The sequence below is a fragment of the Hibiscus syriacus genome, unplaced genomic scaffold, assembly GCF_006381635.1.
Source record: "Hibiscus syriacus cultivar Baekdansim isolate YM2019G1 unplaced genomic scaffold, ASM638163v2 tig00112344_pilon, whole genome shotgun sequence".
NCBI classification, from domain to species: domain Eukaryota; kingdom Viridiplantae; phylum Streptophyta; class Magnoliopsida; order Malvales; family Malvaceae; genus Hibiscus; species Hibiscus syriacus.
Window position 1 is genome coordinate 1,457,620 of NW_024063307.1, and position 24,975 is coordinate 1,482,594.

General features: G+C 34.8%; 2 protein-coding genes across 3 annotated transcripts; one reads left to right on the top strand and one right to left on the bottom strand.

The window, feature by feature from the left end:
- The first annotated feature begins 5,651 nt into the window (after positions 1 to 5,651).
- LOC120178261 (RNA polymerase-associated protein LEO1-like) lies at positions 5,652 to 10,366 on the top strand. 2 transcript variants are annotated; one of them, XR_005521502.1, is made up of 3 exons: positions 5,652 to 6,198; positions 7,436 to 8,123; positions 10,354 to 10,366. XR_005521502.1 is itself a non-coding variant. In XM_039184173.1 (2 exons), exons 1-2 carry the CDS (start codon positions 5,824 to 5,826, stop codon positions 8,030 to 8,032), a joined length of 972 nt encoding a protein of 323 aa, XP_039040104.1. In that variant the 5' UTR covers positions 5,652 to 5,823; the 3' UTR covers positions 8,033 to 8,470. The 2 variants fall into 2 exon arrangements, 1 of the variants encoding a protein (XP_039040104.1); XM_039184173.1 differs by lacking the exon at positions 10,354 to 10,366 and having other exon boundaries at positions 7,436 to 8,470.
- On the bottom strand, positions 10,237 to 23,619 carry LOC120178236 (histone-lysine N-methyltransferase, H3 lysine-9 specific SUVH4-like). The gene is made up of 12 exons (XM_039184156.1): positions 23,480 to 23,619; positions 23,323 to 23,422; positions 23,189 to 23,238; positions 23,037 to 23,082; positions 22,587 to 22,636; positions 22,384 to 22,469; positions 16,626 to 16,785; positions 16,319 to 16,424; positions 16,046 to 16,228; positions 11,075 to 11,314; positions 10,544 to 10,687; positions 10,237 to 10,469 (listed from the first exon to the last, which is right to left on the bottom strand). Exons 1-11 carry the CDS (start codon positions 23,617 to 23,619, stop codon positions 10,574 to 10,576), a joined length of 1,275 nt encoding a protein of 424 aa, XP_039040087.1. The 3' UTR covers positions 10,237 to 10,469; positions 10,544 to 10,573.
- Positions 23,620 to 24,975: the final 1,356 nt, after the last annotated feature.

Sequence of the window (24,975 nt, forward strand, 5' to 3'; positions counted from 1 at the left end):
CAAGTAATCGGAGTTGAAAGGAGGGTTGTTGGAGAGGAAAATGGAAAACATTTCTGGAAACTGAACACAACAAGGGGGTTTATAATTCAACTCATAATAAAAATATGTAAACCATGAATTTAGTCATTGAACTTCCTACACTTCTTAAAATGATCTGCCAACTTTGAAATTTTACAATTTAATCCACTGTTTCTTTCAAAATACCAATTAAATCCAATACTTTATAATTTCTTAAATTTAACCCTTAAATTGGGGTGTTACAATGTATGTTTATTTAACTCATGCATATATAGTCTCATCAGTCAGGTATATCATATATGTAAAGCTTGGCTTGAAGGCTATGTGAGACTGAGCCAATGCTTCAGTTTGTGCAGGAATTGTACCGATTCTATGTGATACCAGGTTCCCCTCAGTTATCTACCTGATGGCTATGTGAGGACTAAGAGATCATTCAATATGTTTTGTGGGAATTACGCCGATGCTAAGTGACACTGGGGTTCCATCAGTAACTAGTTTATGAGAGCTATGTGAGACTATATAGTAGTTAAGTTTGCATTCAGATAATGCACAATATGCCAGGTTCACATTCAGATAATACGTCACATATTCAATCGTTAGGGTTATAGACCCTTTAGAGGTGTTCTCAAGGCGAGGCATTTAGCAGAGGACTAAGGGAAACATGAGACCCCTACTTCAGTGTTAGAGCAGTAAAACCTTAAGGGTGTGTTTGGTTGGGGGAATGTGAGATTCCCATGGGAATGGAATCCACATTCCCCTGTTTGGTTGGCCGGGAATGTCATTCCCGGTAATCTTACATTACCAATAGTGAATTTTTTGGGGTATATTACCGAGAATGTCATTACCTCCCTTTCCTTATGTATTGTTGGATTATCGGCGTTTTGGACTAAAATGCCCTTAATTTTTTTTCTTTCAGAAATATCCTTATTCTGTCATTGAATAATAAAAATTATACGAAGGTTACATTACAAATTTATCCTTAAACTATTTTAGATTTACAAAAAAAATCTATAATTAAAATTTTATATGAAGTTCAAGGATTAAAATAAAATTTTACCCTTTCATTAAACCTTTTTATATTTTCAATTTTGTAAAAAAAATTATATAAATTTTATGAATTTAAATTTTTTAAAGAAAATATATAAATATTTTACAACTTGTTAAAAAACAAATATATAATCAGGACAATTTGGTCAAATATACATTCCAATAATCTTTTATTCCTTTAACCAAACACGATAATCTTACATTCCTACTAAACCAACCAAACACAAAATACAACATTCCCAGTAATCCTATTCCCTGGTAATCATTTATTCCCACTGATAATCTTACATTCCGTGAACCAAACGCACTCTAAGTAGGTAGCACTTGATCTAGGTCATGCATGCACCAACTACTTAGTACCATGACTTCAGCATGCTTTTGTTTATGAAATTCTTATGTTGCTCTAGATTAGTGATTATACTGCTGGGCTTTGTAAGCTCACCTTTCGGATGTTTCCGTTGGCAAGTTAGTAGCTTGGGCAGTTCGTGGAGCACCGTCGCAGTAGGACTTCTAACATCTCCGACAGAGTACTGTACTGTAACTTTTAGTGGGCATGTGTATTTATAGAACCTTACTTATGTATATAAGTTGCAAAATTCAATATGCATTATTTGTTTTAAATTATGTGTCACGGAGCTCCGGTTTTGTAAAAAAATTATAACATTTATTTATATTTTATTATGATATGATTAAGTACTTTTGAAAAGAAAATGAACAAATTAAAAAAAATCAGGAGTTGCATCGATAGCCCAGTGTGACACTTTTGGCCCAATTGGGTTTAGGGTATTATAAACATTTTTCAGAAATCAAATTAAAAAAAACAAATAGACTTATCAATTGAAGTACAAATAAATTCACAACATATCTAAGAGAAAACATAATGAAACAATCTGATGTACGATGATAAACAACTAGACCTCAAAGTTTTATTGTATTTCTTAACAACTTTCTCATCATTTCCATTTATAATGACTGCCAACACCAACAATACAATTGACTCCATATAATATAAGTTCTTAAAAATATTTTTATTTTTTAATATAATTTATTATTTTATAAATTATATATATTAAAATTTTAATATAACTTTTGTATTTCTAAAATATATATTTAATTTTTCAGTAATTTAATTTTCAGTAATTTAATTTTTTAATTTAATTTTTTGATTATTTGAATGCTTTTATATTTCAAAATTTAAATTTAAAGTATTCTTTTAAAAAATAAATGAGTCCCTGAATTTTTTAAAACAACTAATATGACCTTCAAACAAGATAAAAAATTAATTTAACATATCTGCCATGTCATTTATCACATCAACAATCATTGTTGACAGTCACATTAATACTATAAACTATCACGTCATAATCATAACAATTAACAACAACAAAAATATTGATCAAACGATCTTATGAGTTAAAGAATCAACTATATCAGAAATCATTGAATTTTAGTTAATGTATTATTTATATAATTAAATTTTATGTTGTGTATAATTTATATTATGTATACTTTATATTATTAAACCTTTACTTTATCCAATTATAACATCAAAATTTGATTTTAACTTCAATTATGTCACTCGACATTAAAATTCAAATGGTATGATGAGGTGGACAAAACGATATCGTTTTAACGATGACTAGTAATGCTCACAATGACCTTATTTTAGGAGAATTATAAGGAACGACATATTAATATAAGACTAAAAAACGGCGTAACTGAAAATATGAACAAACCTTTAACAAAAAGGTTTAGCTGCACCTAAAATCAGGGACGGAGTCAAAATTAAATATTGAGATGAGCCGAAATATTAGACTATTTAAGAAAAATATAAAGATTTATTAGGTATTTAAAATTGAAATTCAGCATGAACAAGCGACCTTAGTGATTAAGGGGATTATTGTTATCATTGAGGTCTCGAGTTCAAGCACTGCGTATGAAGGAGTATGAGCGTTCATTGTCAAATAGTTGAAAGTATTTGTACATATATTACCTTGTATTCACCTTAAATTTATAATAAAAAACTCAAAATTCACAAGACAACTTCTAATTTGTCTAATGTTTAAACTTACAATGACCTGAATTGTAATTAGACTAAAAATTTGATAATACATAATTATCATTCTTTAGTTCGACCACTACTTGATTAAATATTTAATAAATTATATATTTTTTAAATTTCAATATTTATTTTTACATGAACCAAAATACTATTAAACTAAAATTATATTGAATATACAAATTTTAACAGAGACCGGGGGCCCTTGGGCCCTAAAGGAGCTTCGTCCATGCCTAAAATGTTAACTTATTTGTAATATACTGGGTTATAACTATTTTAAAATAACTTTAGATAGTGTAATCGGGAAACCTATCTTACAAGTTAAAAGCATAACACAAAATGTTATAAAGCGAAACTATAAAAGTTTTCAGTGTTGTAACATAATAGGTTACACCTAAAACGTTATAAAGTAAAAAAAATTATAAACAATAAATGTTACGAATATTATTAATATTTTAGGTTGAGCCTAAAATGTTATCAAATTTTAAGCTAATAGAGCATTGGATTTTCTCATGATAAGAAAATAAGTTAAAAATTGAAAATATTATGAATATATATAAGAAATACGGTTGCCCCTAAAATGTTACCAAAGTTTGAGCTGATGGAACATTGGATTTTCCCAAGATAAGAAAATAAGTTAAAAACTAAGAATGTTATGAATATACATAAGAAATACGGTTGCACCTAAAAATGTCATTGTTCACTAAGAAATAAGCTGCGAACTGGAATGTTAATATTTTTATTAATAAAATGGGTTGCACCCAAGAATATCATGGTTCACTAATAAATAGGTTGCGATTTGGAATGTTAATAGTTTTATTAATAAAATGAGTTTTGCCCAAGAATGCCATGGTTCATTAGGAAATATGTTGCAATCTGAAATGTTAATATTTTTTAATAATAAAATAGTTACACTCAAGAATGTCATGGTTCACTAAGAAATAGATTGCAATATGAAATGTTAATATTTTTATTAATAAAATAGGTTGCGTCCAAGATTGTCTTGGTTCACTAAGAAATAAGTTGTGATCTGGAATGTTAATATTTTTTTAATAAAATGGGTCGCACACAAGAATGTTATGGTTCACTAAGAAACAAGTTGCAATATGGAATGTTAATTTTTCTATTATAAAAAATTCGAAAGTGTGGATACTTTCCCAAAAGTATTGATACTTTCGAATTTAAAAAAAAACATGAAAAATGATATTTTAACTTTCAAAGTTAAAAGTATTGATACTTTTGGGAAAATATTGACTAGAAAAGTATCCATACTTTTGAAGTTTTATAATAGAAAAATTAACATTTCGGATCGCAACTTGCTTTCTTAGTGAACCATAACATTCTTTTGTGCAACCTATTTATTAATAAAAATATTAATATACCAGATCACAACATATTTCTTAGTGAACCATGATATTCTTGGGCACAACCCATTTTATTAATAAAAACATTAACATTCCAGATCACAATCTATTTCTTAATGAACCATGACATTCTAGGGCACAACCTATTTTATTAATAAAAATATTAACCTTCCAGATCACAACATATTTCTTAATGAACCATTACATTCTTGGGCGCAACTTATTATATTAATAAAAATATTAACATTCTAAATCTCAACCTATTTCTTAATGAACCATAACATTATTGGACACAACTTTATTTTTTATATATATTCATAACATTTTCAATTTTTAACTTATTTTCTTATTGTGCGAAAATCCAATGTTCCATCAGTTTAAACTTTGATAACATTTTAGGCACAATCTAAAATATTAATAGTATTCATAACATTTACATTTTATAACTCATTTTCTTACCTTGTATAATATTTTAGTGCAATTTGTTATGTTACTACATCTGATAACTTTTTCAGTTCCAATTTATAATATTATAGGTTACGCTTTTAACCTATAATATTTTTTACCGGTCACACAGTTCATTAGTCTTATTTTAGGCGCCTCACAAAAGAATCCCTCCTTATTTTAGGCAATGAATTTTTAGGAATGATATCAGTAATCGTAACAAAATCGATATCAAATCGTTCACGTTTCATTCATATTTTTCCTCCTAATATACAAATTAGGTATAAAAAGAATAAAAAATAGGTATAAAAAGATAAAAATAAAAAGAATCTTATTCATATGATTGAGATCCAAATTAAAAAATATGATGAATTTTAACTATTTGATTAATAAAATTTTACATTATTTTGTAATTTTATCCCTTATTTTAAACAAATTCTTAGTATCTCATCATAGGTGGATGTTAATTATTTAAAATTTTATAATTAATTATTAAATTGTATATTTTTATAATAACTAATTATTTTTATTGTATCTTATATTTTTATTATTTTATAAATGATTATTTTTATTATTTTTCAAAATAATAATTAGTTAATTTTGATATTATATATATATATATATATATATATATATATATATATATTCACCTAGATATTAGTTTTGAGATTGAAGAAATAATTAGGGAACGATTGAGCCAGACTCAGCTTGAAAGGCCGGCTGAAAGGAATATCTAATTAGAAGCAGCAACTAGGATTGGGTTCCATAAGAAACCGGTTCAATCTCATCCCACTCCTCTCTACCCGTCTACCGGCCATCAATTATTTCAGGCTTTGAAATATAAATAAAAATCCCAAAAGCCGGTTCCCACTTCCCAAAGCCAACTTCGATATGGACGATAGTTTTAAACTTCGAGTGCAAAAACTCTTCGGATCTCTCCAATCATCGCATTCTTCATCTCAGCAGCAGCAGCGGCCCCCTCTCTGGTCTCTCTCGGACGACGAGATCGAGAGGAGGGAATGGAGGAGAGAATCCACCGTCGATCGTGAGGATATATTGTGTTCGTCGTCTTTTGATCAGTTCTTGAAGGAGGAAAGGAAGTATAGGAGTGGGAGGCGTAAAGAACTGGAGGATGATCTCGATAACGATGACGGCGACGGCGATGATAGAGGTTCGAGTCAGTCGCGTAGTAGAAAAATCGACGATCATGGAGATGAGTTGGATATCAGATCTTATATTGGAATGGATTCCACTCTCGACAATGAGGTATATTAAAATTCGTTTCGTTTTCTAAACTGTATAAAATTCTTTAGTTATTCTTTGATTTTGTTTTTTAACCGTTTGCATCCTGTTTGGTTGTTGATTCTGGTCTTGTAGGAATATTATCTTGTTATTTAGATTAAGATTTGTTTTATTATCGGGGCGGCTAAGTTGATTTTTTAAGCAAATACTTAGATGGGTGGCCTTAGAAGCTTTTCTGTCTAGAGAAGAGGATTATGCGAACGTTTAATAATTATTACGCTTTTGAAATTAAGATTACATTACATGTAACGTGAATCAAATATGAATTTGTTGTATGCTATTTGCAAATTCAGAAGCTTCCACTTATGTTCGGAGAAGGTGTAATTAATCAAGGATGATAGGAATGAATCAGGTTAATTATGGTGGAAGAACTTTTTTTTTAAATTTAATCCGTATTTCATGTATTAACAAAAGCATCAGCAATTACAAGAGCATTAATACATGAAGGGAAATTGTGATCAAATAACAATGTCTGAGCAGTGAGAGATACAAAGCTTGCTATAGCGAGCGCAACACCATTCGCCTCCCTGCGAGTGTAGGAAACTGTAACTTGCGGATGAGCATCAAGAAGCCGCCTAGCCTCAGACAAACAAAACCGCAAAACACTTCGAGCAGATGAAGAGCTCAAAAGCTGATTTACCACATTGAAAGCATCACTCTCTACAACAACACTAGGAACAGTTCATCTTCACCGCCAATCGGACACCATGGAAAATAGCTTGAGCTTCAACTAAACTGGCATTACGAACACCTGAAGCAGTTTACGAACACCATGGAAGAACTTTATATATAGATGATTGAAAACCTGCAGTCTTTACCATTTTATATAGATGGATTCATTAGGCACATCTGAAGCAGTTTACGAAGATGGTTTGAAACTTAGTATCATGCGTTTACGGTGTTGAATTAAGCTAAATTACATTGTGACTATGGCCAACTTTAATTGTTCTCACATGAATTGATTTATTTATTTATTTTTCGCTCTACCTTTATTCATGACAATAAAAGTAATTGTACACGTTAAGTTAGTATAGGAGATATTGTTTCTTAGATGTTTAGTGCACTTGTCGAGAATTTGATGAATATTATGTGTCCAGCGTGCCTGTGAGTTTTCATTTTTGTGTTCAGAACACACCCCACCTGTTTTTCTGCCTCCAATCTATTTGCAGTTGAGCTGATGTTTGTTTACTGTGTGTGACAGGAAGAGGAAGATGAATATGACATAGTGGCTTCAGGCAGGGAAAAGGCAGGTGAACGCCTTTTTATGAGTGACGTTTCTGATCATGGGTCTTTTTTGAATTCTCATAATATCCTTCAAAGAGCATTCAACAATACCAGTAGCAAGGACCACCGCGCAAATCATATGGCAGCAGAAATCAGACTAAAAGAAGATGATGAAGAAGCTCAGAAGGTTAATGATTGTGGTATGTCAAATTCAGAAATTAGAGAATTATCAGACGTGAAGGCATCCGATAATGGCTGCGAGTTGAGGTCTATATTAAAAAGAAAGAACACCGGTACAGATTCCAAGCCACAAAAGCGTGTGAGGTTTGACTGTGCTTTTAAAAATGATTTGGAAGAGCAGTTTGAAAAGTCTGAGGATCATCATTCTGAAGATTCGGACGTATCGCTTCCTGCTGAAAATGACAGAGGACTTCCAGATTATTTACGTAATCCTTCTAGGTATACATGTTATAGCTTTGATTCATCAAATGAGGTTGGTGAAGAATCTAATGCTCAAACTTCGAAGGATGTCCTTAAGCTTGTTCCAAACTCAAAATCTACAGAATCATTGTAAGAGCCTGAGGAAACACCTCGTGATCTTCCAAAGTCGGTGACATTTATCCCAAAGAGAAAATCTGGCATCCTTCAACTAGGAAGCGGTATCAGTGAATTCGGGAAAAGGAAGATGACTGTAAGAAGCAGTATCAGTGACATCGAGGACGGTGAAGATGCTACACCAGAAACAAGTACAACAAATGGCACTCCAGTTGTACGAAAAGGTGGCCGCAGTTATAGAGTAAAATCACAGCCAGAGGACATTGACCTAGAGGGCTGAAGAGAACAACTTTCAACCATTTAAAGGTTTGCTACTAAAATCTCTTGAAGTAGTTCTAAGTTTATACTGTTTCCCCAAGTTCCTTTTTTTTTCAACCACCATCATAACCCTTTAACCGTTATGTTAATACAGTCTATTAGAATGATTGAGCGTTAACGTATGCGTGCCTGATGTTAAGCGATTGGGTTTTCTGAATAACGTATGCATACCTAAACATTTAAAGAAGTATATCCCATGCTTAGATATTCAACTTTTATCTGTTTAAATATAGTTATTTTATTTTATTTTTATTGAGTAATATAAGATATTCAATCTAATTCAAGGTGTCACATTCAAGCATAAAAATAATATTACTAGGGGTGAGTCGAAGAGTTTCTAACTTGTTTACCCTGACTTAAAGCCGTCAAAGAATCTGCGACCTTGTTAAGTTTGCACCGAACATGGCGGATCTTCGCCTCCTAAGCTTGGTTCAACATAAATTTCGTTGCGTTTGCAATGGCATTACCTTCTAGTGCTAATGGTTCGTGGACCAACACATTAAAGATTTCGATACAGTCTGTTTCTACCTCGATCTTCTTGAATCCCAAATTTCATGATGTTTTAAAGCAGCGTGCACCGCCCACCACATGCGGTCGTTCCGTCACTCCCATCTCATTGCTTCGTCGATATTAGCTTTGACCCAATCATAGGAAGGTTTTCTCCATTGCAAAGTCTTACGCACAGCAGCTTGTTGTTGCAAATCTTTCGCTTGATTAGTTGCAGCTCCAGCAAGGATGACTTTATGACATCGCAAACAGCTTTCAATGGTGCTTTCAATTTGGACTTATGTTTATGATATTAATAATATCATTCTATATTGACGATTATACTACTAGGCATTGTAAGCTCAGCATTCGGATGTTTTCGTTTCCATATTTGCAGTTTAAGTCGTTCAAGGAACACTATCACAGCAAGACTTCCAGCATTCCTTCTAGAGTATTGTATTATTACTTTAGTGGGCAGTGTATTTATAGGACCTTTATTATTGTATTTAGATTTATAAACTCTGAGTTATATTATTTTGATTTAAATGATGTGTCACAGAACTTTGATTTGTAAAATTATTTTATAACAATTGTGGATGTCTTTAACTGAATTTATAATGTTTTAAATAAAAACAAACATGGTTTTAAAAATTAATGTTTGTCCCAGCAGTCTAATGTAACACTTTAAACCCAATCGAGTTTAAGTTGTTACGTTACCCTAATTTCAGTTGTGGGACGATGATCTAATTTAATAAGCAATATTAGCTTAACTCGTCTTTATTACAACAAAAATCTTCGAGCATGTCTCTTGAAGAATATCTTATCGCTAACATGTAAAATTTTCAACGGAAAATCTTAGCGTTTCGATGAAGAAAAAGAGGCAAATATTTAAAACTTAGAAAACTAGATGATGCGACTCGTAGTGTCAATTTAAATTTCAAGATAAACCACCATCATATACATAACTCAAACGGAGAAAATACGTAAACGCAAACAACCTTGAGAAGTGAAAAATCTTAGGTATGAATCATACCAAAAAAAAAAAAATCAGAAAGCTTAACAATGAGGTAAAACATATTTTAAACTTCAAAAAATGGTTGCAAGGATGACGAGGAGCAAGAAAGGCTGGTAAGAGAAAGAAAGCCTTGAAGCCTGTCATGAAATTGAGGTAAAGATACCCTTGCATGATGTTGAAAATGTACCTAATTATGCAAAGTTATTGCAAGGATTAAGCACATGTATGAAGAAACCAATCGAATTCGAATGGGTAAATATAGGGAAATTGCTTACACCATTGTCCATAAAAAGACGTCCAAGAAATGTAATGATCAAGGTATGTTTTTGATTCCATGCAATAGAAGTAAAGTTGATATTAAAAGAGTCACGTGTGACTTAAGACATCCACTAATATAATGCCATTACATAACATGTTTTTTTTCACTCAAAAGTGGCTCAAAGTTCCACTTTTTTAATACCTAAACATCCGGTAAATGAAACTTCGTAATTTTGAAGTGATTCGGATGTAATTCAGATCAGTCCAGGAGAAGGAACGTGACAGTGTTTCTTTTTTCATCAATACACGCACATACATGACTCTGATGAGATTAAAATAGAAACCGTCCAACATGTAGACCGACATTCTTGCCAAAACCCTCTGTTTTATGCAGAAAGTTAAAAATAAACTAAACCAGCAGAGAGAGGAGGTACGAATGGGGCTACCCCTCACCGGAATCCCATATCCGGGAAGTTGCATAGTCTAATATAACCGTTTCCTACACTCGTCTGTACCACAGAAGCAAGGAAGCTGTTTTGTTTTGCCATCAGGACCGACAACGCTATCAATTGCATAATTATAGTCGTATGTAAGTTCCTGTTTGTCAAATACGCAGAATCAATATTGAAATACAGTTGGAAATTCGAATATAACACACGCCGCAAGTACACATACCACACATACATATTGAACATCATTGAACGAAGAGGACTAGACGGGTAAGTTCAACATCTCATAGAAAGTTAAAAGTGTTTACATTTTATTTAATTAGTTTTTACAAACATCACGTATCCAAGATTGCTATTGTTCCACTATTTAGTATCACATTGCTTAAGCACTCTATGCAGACTTAAGAGGACATGATTTTGATTTGTCTCTCGAGTAGGGTTCCGGAAAACTCACATAAAGTCTTTAAATTTCAAATACAGAATGCTCCATATTTCAAAATAAATTTGAAAAAATGTCAGATTTATGGAGACTAACCTGCATGCGAGGAATATTATCCGCAGCAAAGAGAACTATACGGGCAAGTCTCACATCATGGTGAGAGCTCAAGACGCATTGAACAAAGAGGTTAGGATCACAACTGTGATTAATAAATCTGGTAGCATTACCGCAAGAACTGGCATCTATGCAAAACTCAGGCTCGGGATCACTTTCTAAACTTTCCTCGTCTTCATCCACGAAGTTTGACATAGGAAGAGATACATCTCCTAATCGTCTCTATTAGGGGAAATGCATTAGAGAATATACTCAAATACATGTACAGTAAGGCAATCACATAATGGATCAAAAAACATGCAGTAAAAAGAACAGAAAACGAGCATGAAAGCCTAGTATGGATGGACTCGATGAGAAGCTAACAAAAGTAGAATTTCAAAAATTACAGTTCAGACTGGGTTGGCAAGGGTGACAAATGGTTACCGACATAATGGTAGACAATGAAGGTCTACAAAAAAAAAATTGTATAGAAAAAGCAATTTTACTGTCAAAAAAGGAAAAAGAAAATAAGGTTGCAGTTAAAAAGATGATTGCCAAAAAAAAGGTTGTGGCAATGAAGGCCTTAGTTACAAGTAGCAAATTTCAGAAGGAAAAAATAATTCCAAGAAAATTGATTGGGCGGATACGATGTTGAAAAGAATGCTATTCTATATGGTATTTTTGTAGAAAATAGGTTTCTGTAGAAGTAATTTAATTCACAAAATTACAATATGATTTTACACAAGTAGTGTCAAACTATATACAAAGGTAAGGAAATAGTATTTTACTTAAAATAGTCTACCTCTTGTTATTATCTCTTATCTACATTCAAGGTTAGAAATTAGAATTACACTTAATTACAAGATAACCCTTATCCCATAACTTACACTCCCCTCAAGCTGGGGAATAGATGTTATAGAGACCCAACTTGGATATTATTTCATCAAAAGTAATTCTCAGAAGTGCCTTGGTGAGAATATCCGCCAACTGATTTTTGGTAAAAAAGTAGTCAAGTTTTACTGCTCCACCATTCACCTTCTCAGAGATAAGGTGTTTCTCAATCTCCACCTGTTTCGTTCGGTCATGGTGATTCAGATACTAATAGCAGACTTGCTATCACTCTAAAGTTCAAAACATTTATCGGCTCGTTACATAATTCGAGCTCATTCAGTAACCATTGTAACCAGATTCCTTCACAAATTCCAAATGCATCTGCACTACTTCGAGAAACCACTACCTGCTTTTTACTTCTCCAAGTTATTAGATTTCCCAAAACAAATGAACAACAACCTGTAGTGGATCTTCTGTCAGTTAACTCTCCTAGCTTGAATTTATGAAAACTCTTACTGTTCTATTCTCATTTTTTCGGAAAATTAATCCATGTCCCGATGTCATTTTCAGATACCTCAGAATTCGATTGACTGCTTCTAAATGTTGTTGTTCTCTTGGGTCATTCATGTATCGACTTACTATATTTACAGGAAAAGCTATATTCAGCCTAGTAAGAAAAAAGATAAACTAACTTCCCTACTATAGTCTTTGATATTGTTCTTTGTTCACTGGACTACCCATTTCTTCCCTTAGTTTTAGATTTGCTTCCACGGGAATTTTCGCCAGTTTTAGATTTGCTTTCATGGGCATTTTTGTCGGTTTTGCATCCTTCCATTCCTGTTTCTGAAAGAAGATCAAGAATGTACTTTCTCTGATTAATGACTATTCCTTCTTTTGATCTTGCCACCTCCATATCCAAGAAGTATTGCAACATACCTAAATCTTTAGCCTCCAATTCCCTTGCTAGTAACTTATTCAATCTTTCTATTTCCACAACATCACCACCGATTATTATGATATCATCCATAGACAATTAGAATTGTATTTTTCTTGTTGGATGCAGTTTTCACAAACAAGGTGTGATGCGATTGGCACCGTTTGTATCCATCTTGAATAATTACCTTTGTGAATTTGTCGAACCAGACCCGAGGAGATTGGTTAAGACCATACAACGACTTTAGTAACTTGCACACCTGTTGGCTGTTTGCATTTACTCCCGGTGGAACTCGCATATACACTTCCTCTTCCAAGTTCCCGTTTAAGAAGGCATTTTTTATGTCTAGTTGATGAAGCATCCACTCCTCATTAACCGCCAATGATAGCAGCACTCTTACGGTGTTCAACTTTGCTACAGGAGCAAATGTTTCTTGATAGTCTACTCCATATGATTGAGTGAGCCCTTTTGCCACCAGTCTCACTTTATACCTTTCAATACTATCATCTGTCTTGTACTTCACAGTGAATACCCATTTACAGCCGACCAATCTTTTGTCTTTAGGAAGATCAACTATAACCCAAGTGTTCTTATTTTTCAGTGCCAAAAGTTCTTCAACCGCTTTTTCCACTTGGAGTCTTTCAAAGTTTCTTCCACTGTATTTTGAACAACGATACTTTCCACGTTGAATGTAGAATTTCTAAAACAAGACATTAGTTTCCCATATGCAACAAATTTATTAATTGGATAATTTGTGCATCTCCTTACTCCCTTCCCTTGAGCAATCGGTAAATTACTAGTATCAATTGAGAATTCAATTCATTCGAAAAACACTGATTACCTTCTTCAGTGCTTGGTTCCAACTCTTGGCAGTGCTCACTTTGTATGCGAACTTCGGTGGTTTGTCTGTCTTCTTTAATAAACAAGTGTTTTGGGACTAGAAAAAATGCAAAGACAAACCTGTTTTGTGAATGGTTTGGGGCAGATTAGCTTCTCCTTGACGGTGCGGCACAATTAATGGTTTGGCTGACAAGGTTAGTTCAACTAACAAGGCTGGTTTGGCTGGTTGATTAAATAAAAAAGGCTGTGAAATAGGAACAGAATAAAAAAAACTAGGAACAGAATTTGGGAAACAACTTGACAAGGTAAAAGAAATTAGGATGTCCTAATCAAAAGTGCAATAACATAATATCGGTAGAAGGTTCAACCAAACTAGAACAAGCTTGATGTGGAATAGAAAGACTTTCGACAAGAAGATAAAGTCCCCCACAAAGTTTAGCACTGCCAATCACCTTCCCCAAGCTCAAATCCTGAGATTCACACATATCAAAATTAAAGCGGGTGTTGTAGTTCAAATCAACAGATAATTTACTCACAAAAGTCAAATTGCAAGCAAGATTAGGGACATAAAGAACATATTTTAAAAGAATGTTTGAATTTATCCAAACTGAACCACTGCTTACAATATTCGAAAGAGAACCATCTGCCGTTCGAATATAAGAATCAGATTGTAATGTCTGAAAAGTCTGAAAAAGCCGAAGATTACCTGACATATGATCACTTGCTCCAAAATCCACGATTCACGTAGTAGAGTCGTTTTGTTAGCCAAAGGGGCAAGAGGAGCTTGACTTTCAGGAGCAGAACTCGTAGAATCAGAACCCAATTCAACTGACCAAACAAGTGTCGTAATTCCCCCATTTGTTTCTTGCTGAAAGAGCTGCTATGCGAGTCGATAGATGATGCAAAGTTGCCGTGAGAGTTACATTTAGGAGATTTCCAATCTACCGGTTTTCCATGTAATTTCCAGCAGTTGTCTCGTACATGCTCAATCCTCTTACAGTGTTCGCACCATGGTTTACCTTTCTTTGGTCAAGAACTATTGTTAAAACGGGTAAGCAATGTCGACCCTTTCGTAGCCACCATATCGGGAAGCATTAGAATACGCCTACTTTCATCCCTCCGAACCTCAGAGAAAACCTCTCGTAACGAAAGAAGGGGTTTCACACTTAATACTCACCCCCTGACTTCATCAAGTTCTTTATTTTGTCCGGATAAAAATTGAAAAATTCGCCGCTTTTCAACAAGTTGTTTGAACAACCTAGAATCATCTTCATAACGCCAATCATGCGACTCAAACAAATCAAGTTGCTGCCAAAAATGAGACAACATACTGAAATATTGGGTAACACCCATACCTTAATGTTTGAGATTATTAATCTGACATCCAATATTAAACAACACAGCAGAAATTTTCAAATTCGAATATGTTCCCTTTGCAGCACTCCAAATTTCAACATCCGTATTGTATAGTAGAAAATTTTCCACCAACTCAGGGATCATCGAGTTTATTAGCCAAGATATGATCATGGTGTTGTCACTGAGCCAATTGGTGTACTCAGGATTGGTGACATCCAGAATAGGTGTCGTTTCCAAAAGATGTTGCTGTTTACGCTAGCCAGTGATATACAGTCGGACGGACTGGGACCAGGCAATATAATTATTACCATTCAAAAGGTGACAAGTGATCGACGTTGGTGATGCACCGATTAGGGTTGGACTGGGAGTATGGACAAGAGGCCTCGAGATCATCTCGGAAGAAGCCAAGGACGTCATGGATGGCAAGGTTTGTGAAATAGGATCGGTACCTTAGGTTAATACCATGTAGAAAATAGGTTTATGTAGAAGTAATTTTATTCACAAAATTACAAATTGATTTTACACAGGTAGCGTCAAACTATATATAACGGTAAGGAAGTAGTATTTTACTTAAAGTCTTAAACTAGTCTACCTCTTGTTATTATCTCTTATCTACATTCACGGTTAGGAATTAGAATTAAACTAAACTACAAGATAACCTTTATCCCAAAACTTACAATTTTCTGCTTAGTTACGCATCTATTTCATAGACTAGATGTATAAGACAAAAAAGCATGGAACTAAACTCTACCTAAAAATAAGTAATCTAATTTCTAAACTTTAGGAACAAGATATTTACATGATTTACCCAAGAAAAGGAAAGGCAATAATACACAACATTTCCACTATTTTGTTTCTATTATCAATTAGCATGCATATGTCTGCACATAAGCTATCAAATCATGATAATAATGCAAGTGTATGCTTTCAGTTCACATGTTACGGAATTATAAATGGATGGTTACGCACGTCTAACTCTATGAAACTACTTGAGTTATTCTCTTGAACTGTACCTCTCTTCCTCCAATCCCTTTCATAGTGTGCCAGCAATCAATCTCAAATATGTAGTCATTTTCTGAAATATCTTCAAGCTCGTCATTCTTCCTTAGGATTCCAACATACTCACAAACTGGTGCACCTGAAGGAATAAAGTCCAAAGTTCTAACTGCCCATCCTTTGTCTTTAGTCTGATAGACCTGTAAGAAAGAAAAAGTTTACTGAATATGTCAATGCAAGTATGCAACTGCATACCCAAATGCACTTCTTTGCAGCTATAGGTGTTATACCTCAAGATGGTATTTTAGTCCCTTCTGAGAGGCACGGTTGACACACTCCGGCCCACAGCCACAATTTGGACCACATTCAAATACAACATCTTTTGCTTCAAACAATCTGCAAATTATTAAATGAAGGAGAAAAGAACTAAGTAAAGGCATAACAAAGGATCAACCTATTTTCAAATGACTTTTGATCTTAAGGGCATGATCTTGTGGGAATTAACACTAGACCTTGACACGGTATAGGGTTTTGTGGTAAGTTATTTCAACTCAGCAATGCTCCCAACTTCTCAAAACCATATAATTCAAATCTTACCGGCCACCATCTCGAGAAACATATGGAAAGTCGCCACCATTAAGTTTAGCACAAGAACATGACTCTGGATTTGTGCACTTTCCTCTACATTTGCATCCAGGAGCATCTGGTGGGATGCTCACATTTTTGGCAAATTGAATGGACTTGATATATTTAAAGCCTACAAAGATGAACCATTAAAAAAAATAAGTTTGAAAATATGAAAAAGGAATAAACGGAGAAAGGAAATGGAGGTCATCAAATATGTGGTATTGTTAAAATTGGTTTTATTTCATCATTCTCATACACTAGCTTGTAGAAAGTTACAGAATTTAAATATAAACACTGCTACCTTATCTTAGGAAACCGTTAAACTAGGTAAGTATTGATTCTAGGACTAATTCTAATCCCTTAAAGTTAGGGATCCTAAATTAGTAGAATATTTACAAAGATCTTCCTAAATTAGGAAGCTAATCTCTGACACTCCCCCTCAAGCTGGGGCATGGATGTCTTCCATCCTCAGCTTGTCTGTCAACTTCTAGAAAAACTTACCAGGTAGACCCTTGGTAAGTATGTCAGCAACTTGATCTCCAGTGGTAACATAACTGTCAAGTTTCTTCTTTATGAAGTGTCTATCCACGTCAACATGTTTTGTTCTGTCATGTTGAACTGGATTATGAATAATATTAATTGTTGATTTGTTATCACAGTATAGCTTCATTGGTCCATCCCATTTGACCTTCAAATCTTCTAAAATGATCTTCAACCACAGTAACTCACAAATTCCCAAAGCCATAGATCGAAACTCAACTTCTGCACTTGATCTAGCCACAACATTCTGCATTTTGCTCCCCCAAGTAACTAAATTTCCTCCAAAGAAAGTACAATATCTAGAGGTTAATCTTCTATCAACTATGGACCCAGCATAGTCTGCATCAGTGTAAGCTTCCAGAGTCAAATTCCCCCCTCTTCTAAACAGAATTCCTTTGCCTGGTGTCCTTTCAAATACTGCAAAATTTGAGTCACTGCCCTTAGATGCGATTCCTTAGGATTGTGCATAAATTGACTTACAACTCCAACAACATATGCTATCTCTAGTCTAGTATGTGATAAGTAAATAAGCCTTCCCACAAGTCTTTGAAATGAATTCCTAACAACTGCTGCATCATTATCTTTTGAATCTCCAAGCTTATGGTTGACCTCTATTGGTGTTTCTGCTGGCTTACACCCTAATTTTCTAGTCTCCTTTAACAAGTCCAGAGTATACTTTTTTTGGGATATAAAGATTCCTTGTTGTGAGTGTGTCACTTCAATACCAAGAAAATATTTTAATCTCTCAAGTTCCTTAACTTCAAACTCCTTTATCAAACCATTCTTCAAACTCCTTTATCAAACAAATGTTCAAACTGCCAATCCCTTCAAGATCATTCCCTGTGCCAATTATGCAATCTACATACACCAAGAGTGCAGTTACTCCCCCTGAAGAAGAGTGTCTCACAAATAAAGTATGGTCACCTTAGCTCTGTTTGAATCCTTGTCTCATCATCAATTTAGCAAACCTTCCAAACCAAGCTCTAGGAGACTGCTTTAGTCCATATAGAGCCTTTTTCAACTTGCAAACTGTCTGTCCAACACTCGGTTTATATCCAAGTGGTATATCCATATACACTTCCTCTTCAAGGGCTTCATGCAAGAAGGCATTCTTGATGCCAAACTGCTGCAAATTCCACCCTTGAGTAATTGCTAAGGATAGTAGAACTCTTACTGTATTTATTTTTGCAACAGGGGCAAAAGTTTCAAGGTAATCTATTCCATAAGTCCGAGAATATCCCTTTGCCACCAACCTTGCTTTGTACCTTTACAAGGAGCCATCTAACTTATACTTAACTGTAAATATTCATCTATATTTCACTGTTTTCTTCCCTTCTGGCAGCTTCACTAAGTCCCAGGTTTTATTCTTTTCCAATGCTTCCATTTCATCTTCCATAGCCTTTTTCCAATTCTCATTCTTTAATGCCTCGAAAACAATCTTAGGGCTGGTAATGGTGTTTAGGCTGGTAAGAAAAGCTCTGTGACTAAAGGATAGGTTCTTCCTTTTCTAATAACAATGGAAATTCAAAATCAGAATTAGATATATCATTGTCGGTATTTTGAACATGAAGAGTTTCATAGTGTACCTCAGATTGCACAGGAGCAGGAGAAAAGGATGATTGAATCTGCATAGGTGCCTTCTTCCATGAATAAACCAGCACAGGCTGAGTAGTGTCCAGGATAGTTGGTTGAGGTGTACTGGGTTTTGGTTATGGACAATTTGTAGTAGTAGGCTGAGCAGACTGTGTTTGGGCAGGATGTGTTTGCTGTATTTGTTCAGAATGTGTAGGAGTAGGGAAATCAATGAGGAGTTGAAGTAGGAAAAGATCAACATCTTTATCTTCCTTAAATGATATCTCCCACTGAAGATAAGGAACAATAACTCTCATTTTCAACAAAGGTGACATCAGCAGTGGTGTAGTATTTTCTTGTAGGTGGATGATAGCATTTGTAGTATTTTTTAGTAGAAGAGTAGCCAATAAATATGCATTTTAGTGCCCTTGGATCAAGTTTACCTCTTCCCTGAGATTGTATATGAACGAAAGCAACACAACCAAATATTCTGGGTTTTAGGTTAAAAGATGGGCTAAAATTTGGGTGGAATTTTGTGAGGACTCTGGGACTCGAGGACTTTAGTGGGTAGTCTATTAATCATGTAGGTAGCAGTTAACACTGCCTCTCCCCAGTAATGTTTAGGGACTTTGTTTTGAAATAGGAGGGCTTTTGTAGTGGCAAGAATATGACCATTTTTCCTTTCAGTTACACCATTCTGCTATGGGGTGTTAACTCAAGATAATTCATGGATGATACCCTTCTCTAGAAAGTAAGGAGATAGGACACAGTTAAAGTAGTCTTTGGCATTATCTGATCTGAATCTCTTTATTTCAGTCCCAAATTGGGTTTTAATCATGGTATAGAAGGTTTTAAAAATGGGGCTAACATCTGACTTTTGTTTTAGAAGAAAGATCCAAGTAGCCCGAGTATAATCATCTATGAATGACACAAACCATCTAGCCCCGGTTATGTTAGGAATAGTATAAGGCCCCCAAACATCACTTTGAATAAGAGTAAATGGACTAGTAGTTCTTTTATTGATTGCTGGGAAAGTGGAACGCATGTAATTCGCAAGTTCACACACTTCACAATGAAAATCTTCAATACTTAAGGAATTGAACAAAGAGGGAAACATAGTCTTTAAAACTTTAAAAGGTGGGTGACCAAGGCGAAAATGATTTAGCCAGATTTGGTCTTTATTAGCTGTAGATTCAGATAAGAGAGACAGAGGTTGGGTATCCAAGATCCTAACTGGTCCAATGGGTTCTTCAAGGTAGTATAGGTCGTTTATTTCCCTAGTATGCCCAATCATCCTCTTCGTTTCTTGTTCCTAAAAAATACATTGTGTATGATAAAATAAAACATTGCAATTACTATCTTTAATAAGTTTCTATATGGATATAAGGCTGGTAAACAGTTTTGGTACATTAAGGACATTTTTAAGTAAAAGGGTTTCACTTATGGCTATATTTCCTTGACCATCAACTGTTATGATAGTGTCATCTGCAACTGCGATTTTCTTGCTGCTAGGACAGGGTGTGTAGGTAAGAAATTTAAGGAATTGGTCATATGGTATGTGGCTCCCGAGTCAATTACCCATGAATTTTGAGTAGGTATGTGAGTGGATATTTTCGAAACATTAAAATCCTTGGAAAAGGAAGAGGATATACCTGAGAAAACCAAATTGCTTTTACTTGTAGAGGAAGATTTCTTTAAGGATTCCAGTACATTCTTTAAATTTTCAACTTCTTCCCTGTTGAACTCAGCAGGTTGTTCTTCAGCCTCTTTAACAACTTGTTTAGTTGCATATGCTCTACTTTGTCCTCTCGATGAACCCCCTTTCTTGGTAAAATTCTTACTTGTTGACTGAGGTTTTCCATGTAACATCCAACATTTATCTTTAGCGTGGCGAGGTTTCTTGTAGTAAGTACACCATAGAGAGTCTTTATTAGCCATTCTTGTTGCTTCTGGTCTTCCTTCAAAAGTTTGTTGTTCCAAGCGTGTTGATTCCTCATTCACAGCCTTAGTGACCCAGGCTGAACTTTCTATTTGACTACTTTCAACTACCATCACCCCTCTTCTTCTTTCCTCAGCCCGAATGATAGCAATGGTCTCGCTCAGTGAAGGTAAATCCTCTTTTCCTAAGATCTAGACTTTCACTGCATCAAACTCAATATTTAGTCCAACAAGAAATCATAAATCCTTTCTTTCTCAGTAAACCTTTTTAGGCTTGCAGCATCTTCATTGCAATTCATTTGGATGCATTGATAATGATCTATCTCCTGCCAAAGGTTTTGTAGCAGGTTAGAATATTCTGTAATGAATATGCTTCCCTGTTTAGTGAATGAAATATTGCTCTTGATTTCATATACCTGGACAGCATCTTTGACTTTAGAATAAGTCCATTTCACAGCCTCCCATATCTCTTGGGTTGTCCCGAGAAACATACAAGTGTCACTAATCTCGGGCACCATTGAATTCCACATCCAAGACATGACTAGTGAGTCCTGCTCATCCCATGCTTCAAATCTAAGGTCTCCTTCTTTAGAGCCAGTTCCTAGGAGATGACTGAACTTTCCTATTCCTTTAAGGAACGTTTGAACCAACTGTGACCACTTAAGGTAATTCTTACCATTCAATCTATAGGCGACTTGAATATTTTATAAGTCACCAACAGTATTGGAATGACTTCCTTCATCAATTGTGCCTCCTTGAATGGTTTCAACTCTACTAGAATCGGCATCATCCACCATATTTTGTTAGGTAGAAACTTGGTTCTTTGAAGGGAATGAAAAGGCTAAGAAGGATGATTGAAAAACGAGTAATTGGACTTGAAAGGAAGAGCTGGAATAACTCTGATACTATGTTAAAACTGATTTTATTTCATCATTCTCGTACACTAGCTTGTAGAAAGTTACATAATTTAAATATACACACTGCTACCTTATCTTAGAAAACTGTTAAACTAGGTAAGTATTGATTCTAGGACTAATTCTAATCCCTTAAAGTTAGGGATCCTAAGTAGAATATTTACAAAGATCTTTCTAAATTAGGAAGCTAATCTCTAACAGGAATATTAAGGCATAAATGAAATTTTGCTGAGGTAAAAGCATATCCTTCATAAATAAGCATTCTTTGATGTAGCACATATTGTGGTACTTCCATAAGCATTTGAGAGAAAAGGTAGACAACTTAGTGAAACGTATAGAATGCCGATATCTTCAAAATATCTCAAAACTAGTTTATGGATTTATAAAAATATTTCTTCAGACATTCTTATAATTTAAATGTACGAGTCTCACTAGCCCTACAAACCTACCTGGAGAAATGGATATGCAATAATAACAAGAAAAAAACACAAAAACCTAAATAAAAAAATAGGTCTCAAACAGTTTTACGCAGTAAATTGATAATATAAAAAGATTAATGTAATATTCAGTTTATGAGGAAATCTGTGGATGGTTCTCTCAACAAATTCACTTCCAAGTGCAATGCATATATTATTAGCTTGGCTGACAATGCAGAGATAAAAAGAGCCTTTTATTAAATACAGGAAATATTTTTTCTAGCAAGCAAGGGAATCTAGTCCCATTAGCAAGTATATGCCCAACCTTCGCATTTCAATTTAACTTACCTGTAGGAGCCACAGTAGGATTATACAAATTAAAAACAGGGATGCATTTATCTTCTTGACCGTTTGATATGTCCTTGCATACAAGCCTTGGGAAAAAAGAAAAACATTAAGTCAAACGTGTGACTAAGATACATAAAACATGTAGTATTTGAATTTAATGTCTAAACAATCTATCTAGAAGCATATGCATTTGGTATTCATACCCACGCAATTCTCGGTTTACTCTGGAAACTTCTTCATGTACAAAGCGAACCTAAGATAAGAAAAACTAAAATTGTGAATACTAATATAAGCTACAGCCTACAGCATAATCCATGTCAGCACTTGCTGCACAAACCGAGCATAGCCAAACAATGAAAGACAAAATAGATGTGACCCAGGAGAAGCTTCCAAGAAAAAGAATGAGAAATATATTCCTCAACCATCAGTGCCACCAGCTATATCATGATAAGAGGCAGAGAAATAAAATGCAGGAAGTGTTTCATTACTGAGAACATTGTTTGCATATGTATATGTGCCTATGTGCATGTATGGGCAAGTGTGTTCCATATTCCTCATGACCATAGATAAAATAGCTTGTATAAACATCATGGTCAGTAATCTAAACAATTAGAAATCTTTTACAAAATTTCCATTAAAGAAAAATAAATTGCCTGATTCCAGCTCGTCAAATTGTCTTGCCCTTGTAGCTGCTTCAACCTGTACTTAAAAACTTTAAAGCCAGAAATTCCTCTCTCATCCCAATAGTATTTGAATTTAATGTCTAAGCAATCTATCTAGAAGCATATGCATTTGGTATTCATACCCACGCAATTCTCGGTTAACTTCGGGAACTTCTCCATGTACAAAGTGAACCTAAGATAAGAAAAACTAAAATTGTGAATACTAATATAAGCTACAGCCTAAAGCATAATCCATGTCAACACTAGCTGCACAAACCAAGCATAGCCAAACAATGAAAGACAAAATAGATGTGGCCCAGGAGATGCTTCCAAGAAAAAGAATGAGAAATTTATTCCTCAACCACCAGTGCCTCAAGCTATATCATGATAAGAGGCAAAAAAGAGAGATAAAATGCAGGAAGTGTATCATTAACTGAGGACGGTGTTTGTCAACTATCTGAGTAACAGGGTAACTTGGAGAACAGTGAAGGAAATCTTTCAACAAGAAGGTAGAGTTATACGAGTTTACATTCCGAGTAGCTCCAGGAAGCAGAAGCAGAACTATAGAAACCATACATTTGCTTTCGTTCAGTTTGCGAAGGAGGTTGGGTTGAAGAAGGCGATAGCAGATGTGAATGGTATTTGGATAGATGGAAAGAAAGTCTCAGTTGGAGTAGCTAAGTACAAGAAGAACATGTTCAGGCAAGCTGATAATAGTAATGTCAGAAGGGAAGAAGATAAGTTGAATAAGGGAGTGACTTCAAGAAGAGGAGTCGGATCAGAGTCATTCAGTAGATTGAGGGATGAGAGATCGTATAAGGATGCACTAGTCTCTTATGATGAGCGAAGGGAAGTCCAGGCGAGTAAAGAGATTAAGGAGGGTCATCCAGGAAAGGAAGCAGGGCTGAGGAATTTGTGGGAGATGCATATCCCATTAGATGAGTATGATTGGGTTAAAAGATTATTGACTGGAATTATCAAAACCCATTTTGATTTGGAGTTAGTGGTGAAGGGGTTAGCTAGTGATGGAATCATGGTCAAGGGAGGTAAATGGGGTTATACATGGAATTCTTGTATCTTAACTTTTGGTTCGGTGGAAGAATTAGAGAAAGCAAGGTCGAGTAGAGGGGAGGAAATGGCTTTTTGGTTTGATTGGCTTGATCCACTTATGAACGAAGAAGGTGTTCCGATGGCATTTTGCTCAGTTGAATTGGTTGGAATCCCCTTATTATGCTGGAATGTTTCTTTTTTGGAAAAGTTAATTTCAAGGTGGGGGAAGCTGGTGTATATTCATGAGTCGACGGTCAATAGGGAGGATTTGACGGTGGCAAGGGCTCTGCTGAAGGTGGCCAGCCCGTCTGATATACAGGAAACTGTTACCTTGGGTTCATATGAGAGATCTTTTAAGGTGAAAATTAATGTGGGGTCGGCTAGTATCAAACAGGAAAGCTTTGCAGCAAATAATTCTACGGTGGCCGGAGATGGTGTGCCCAGTATCGAAGCATTATCAGAGGAGGAAGAAGACAGGCATTCAAACAGAGTTGGTAATCCAAATTTGATAGCTGTGGATTCTAGGGACACAGTAGACAGATGGTTGGTAGGGGATAACTGTACAACTATGTCAGGCGGCAAAGGGGGAGAGCATTTATTGTTGCAGGAAGTAGAAGGTCAAACTAGTGGTGCTAAGATGTCAGACTCACCAGATGAAATTTTGAAATTTAAAGGGGATTTTCGAGGTCTTGGGTTAAGAAAAGATTTTCTAAATGAAAATGATGAAGCCCAGTCAGTGGACTTGAGTGAGCCCACCACAAACAACTCTAAATTTTCACCTTCTGGGCCTGTTGTTAATATAATCAAATTGGGGTATGTTTCGAATCCTGGTGGGGTCATTAACAGAATTCAGCCTATGTGTAGAGGAACTTCCAAAGAG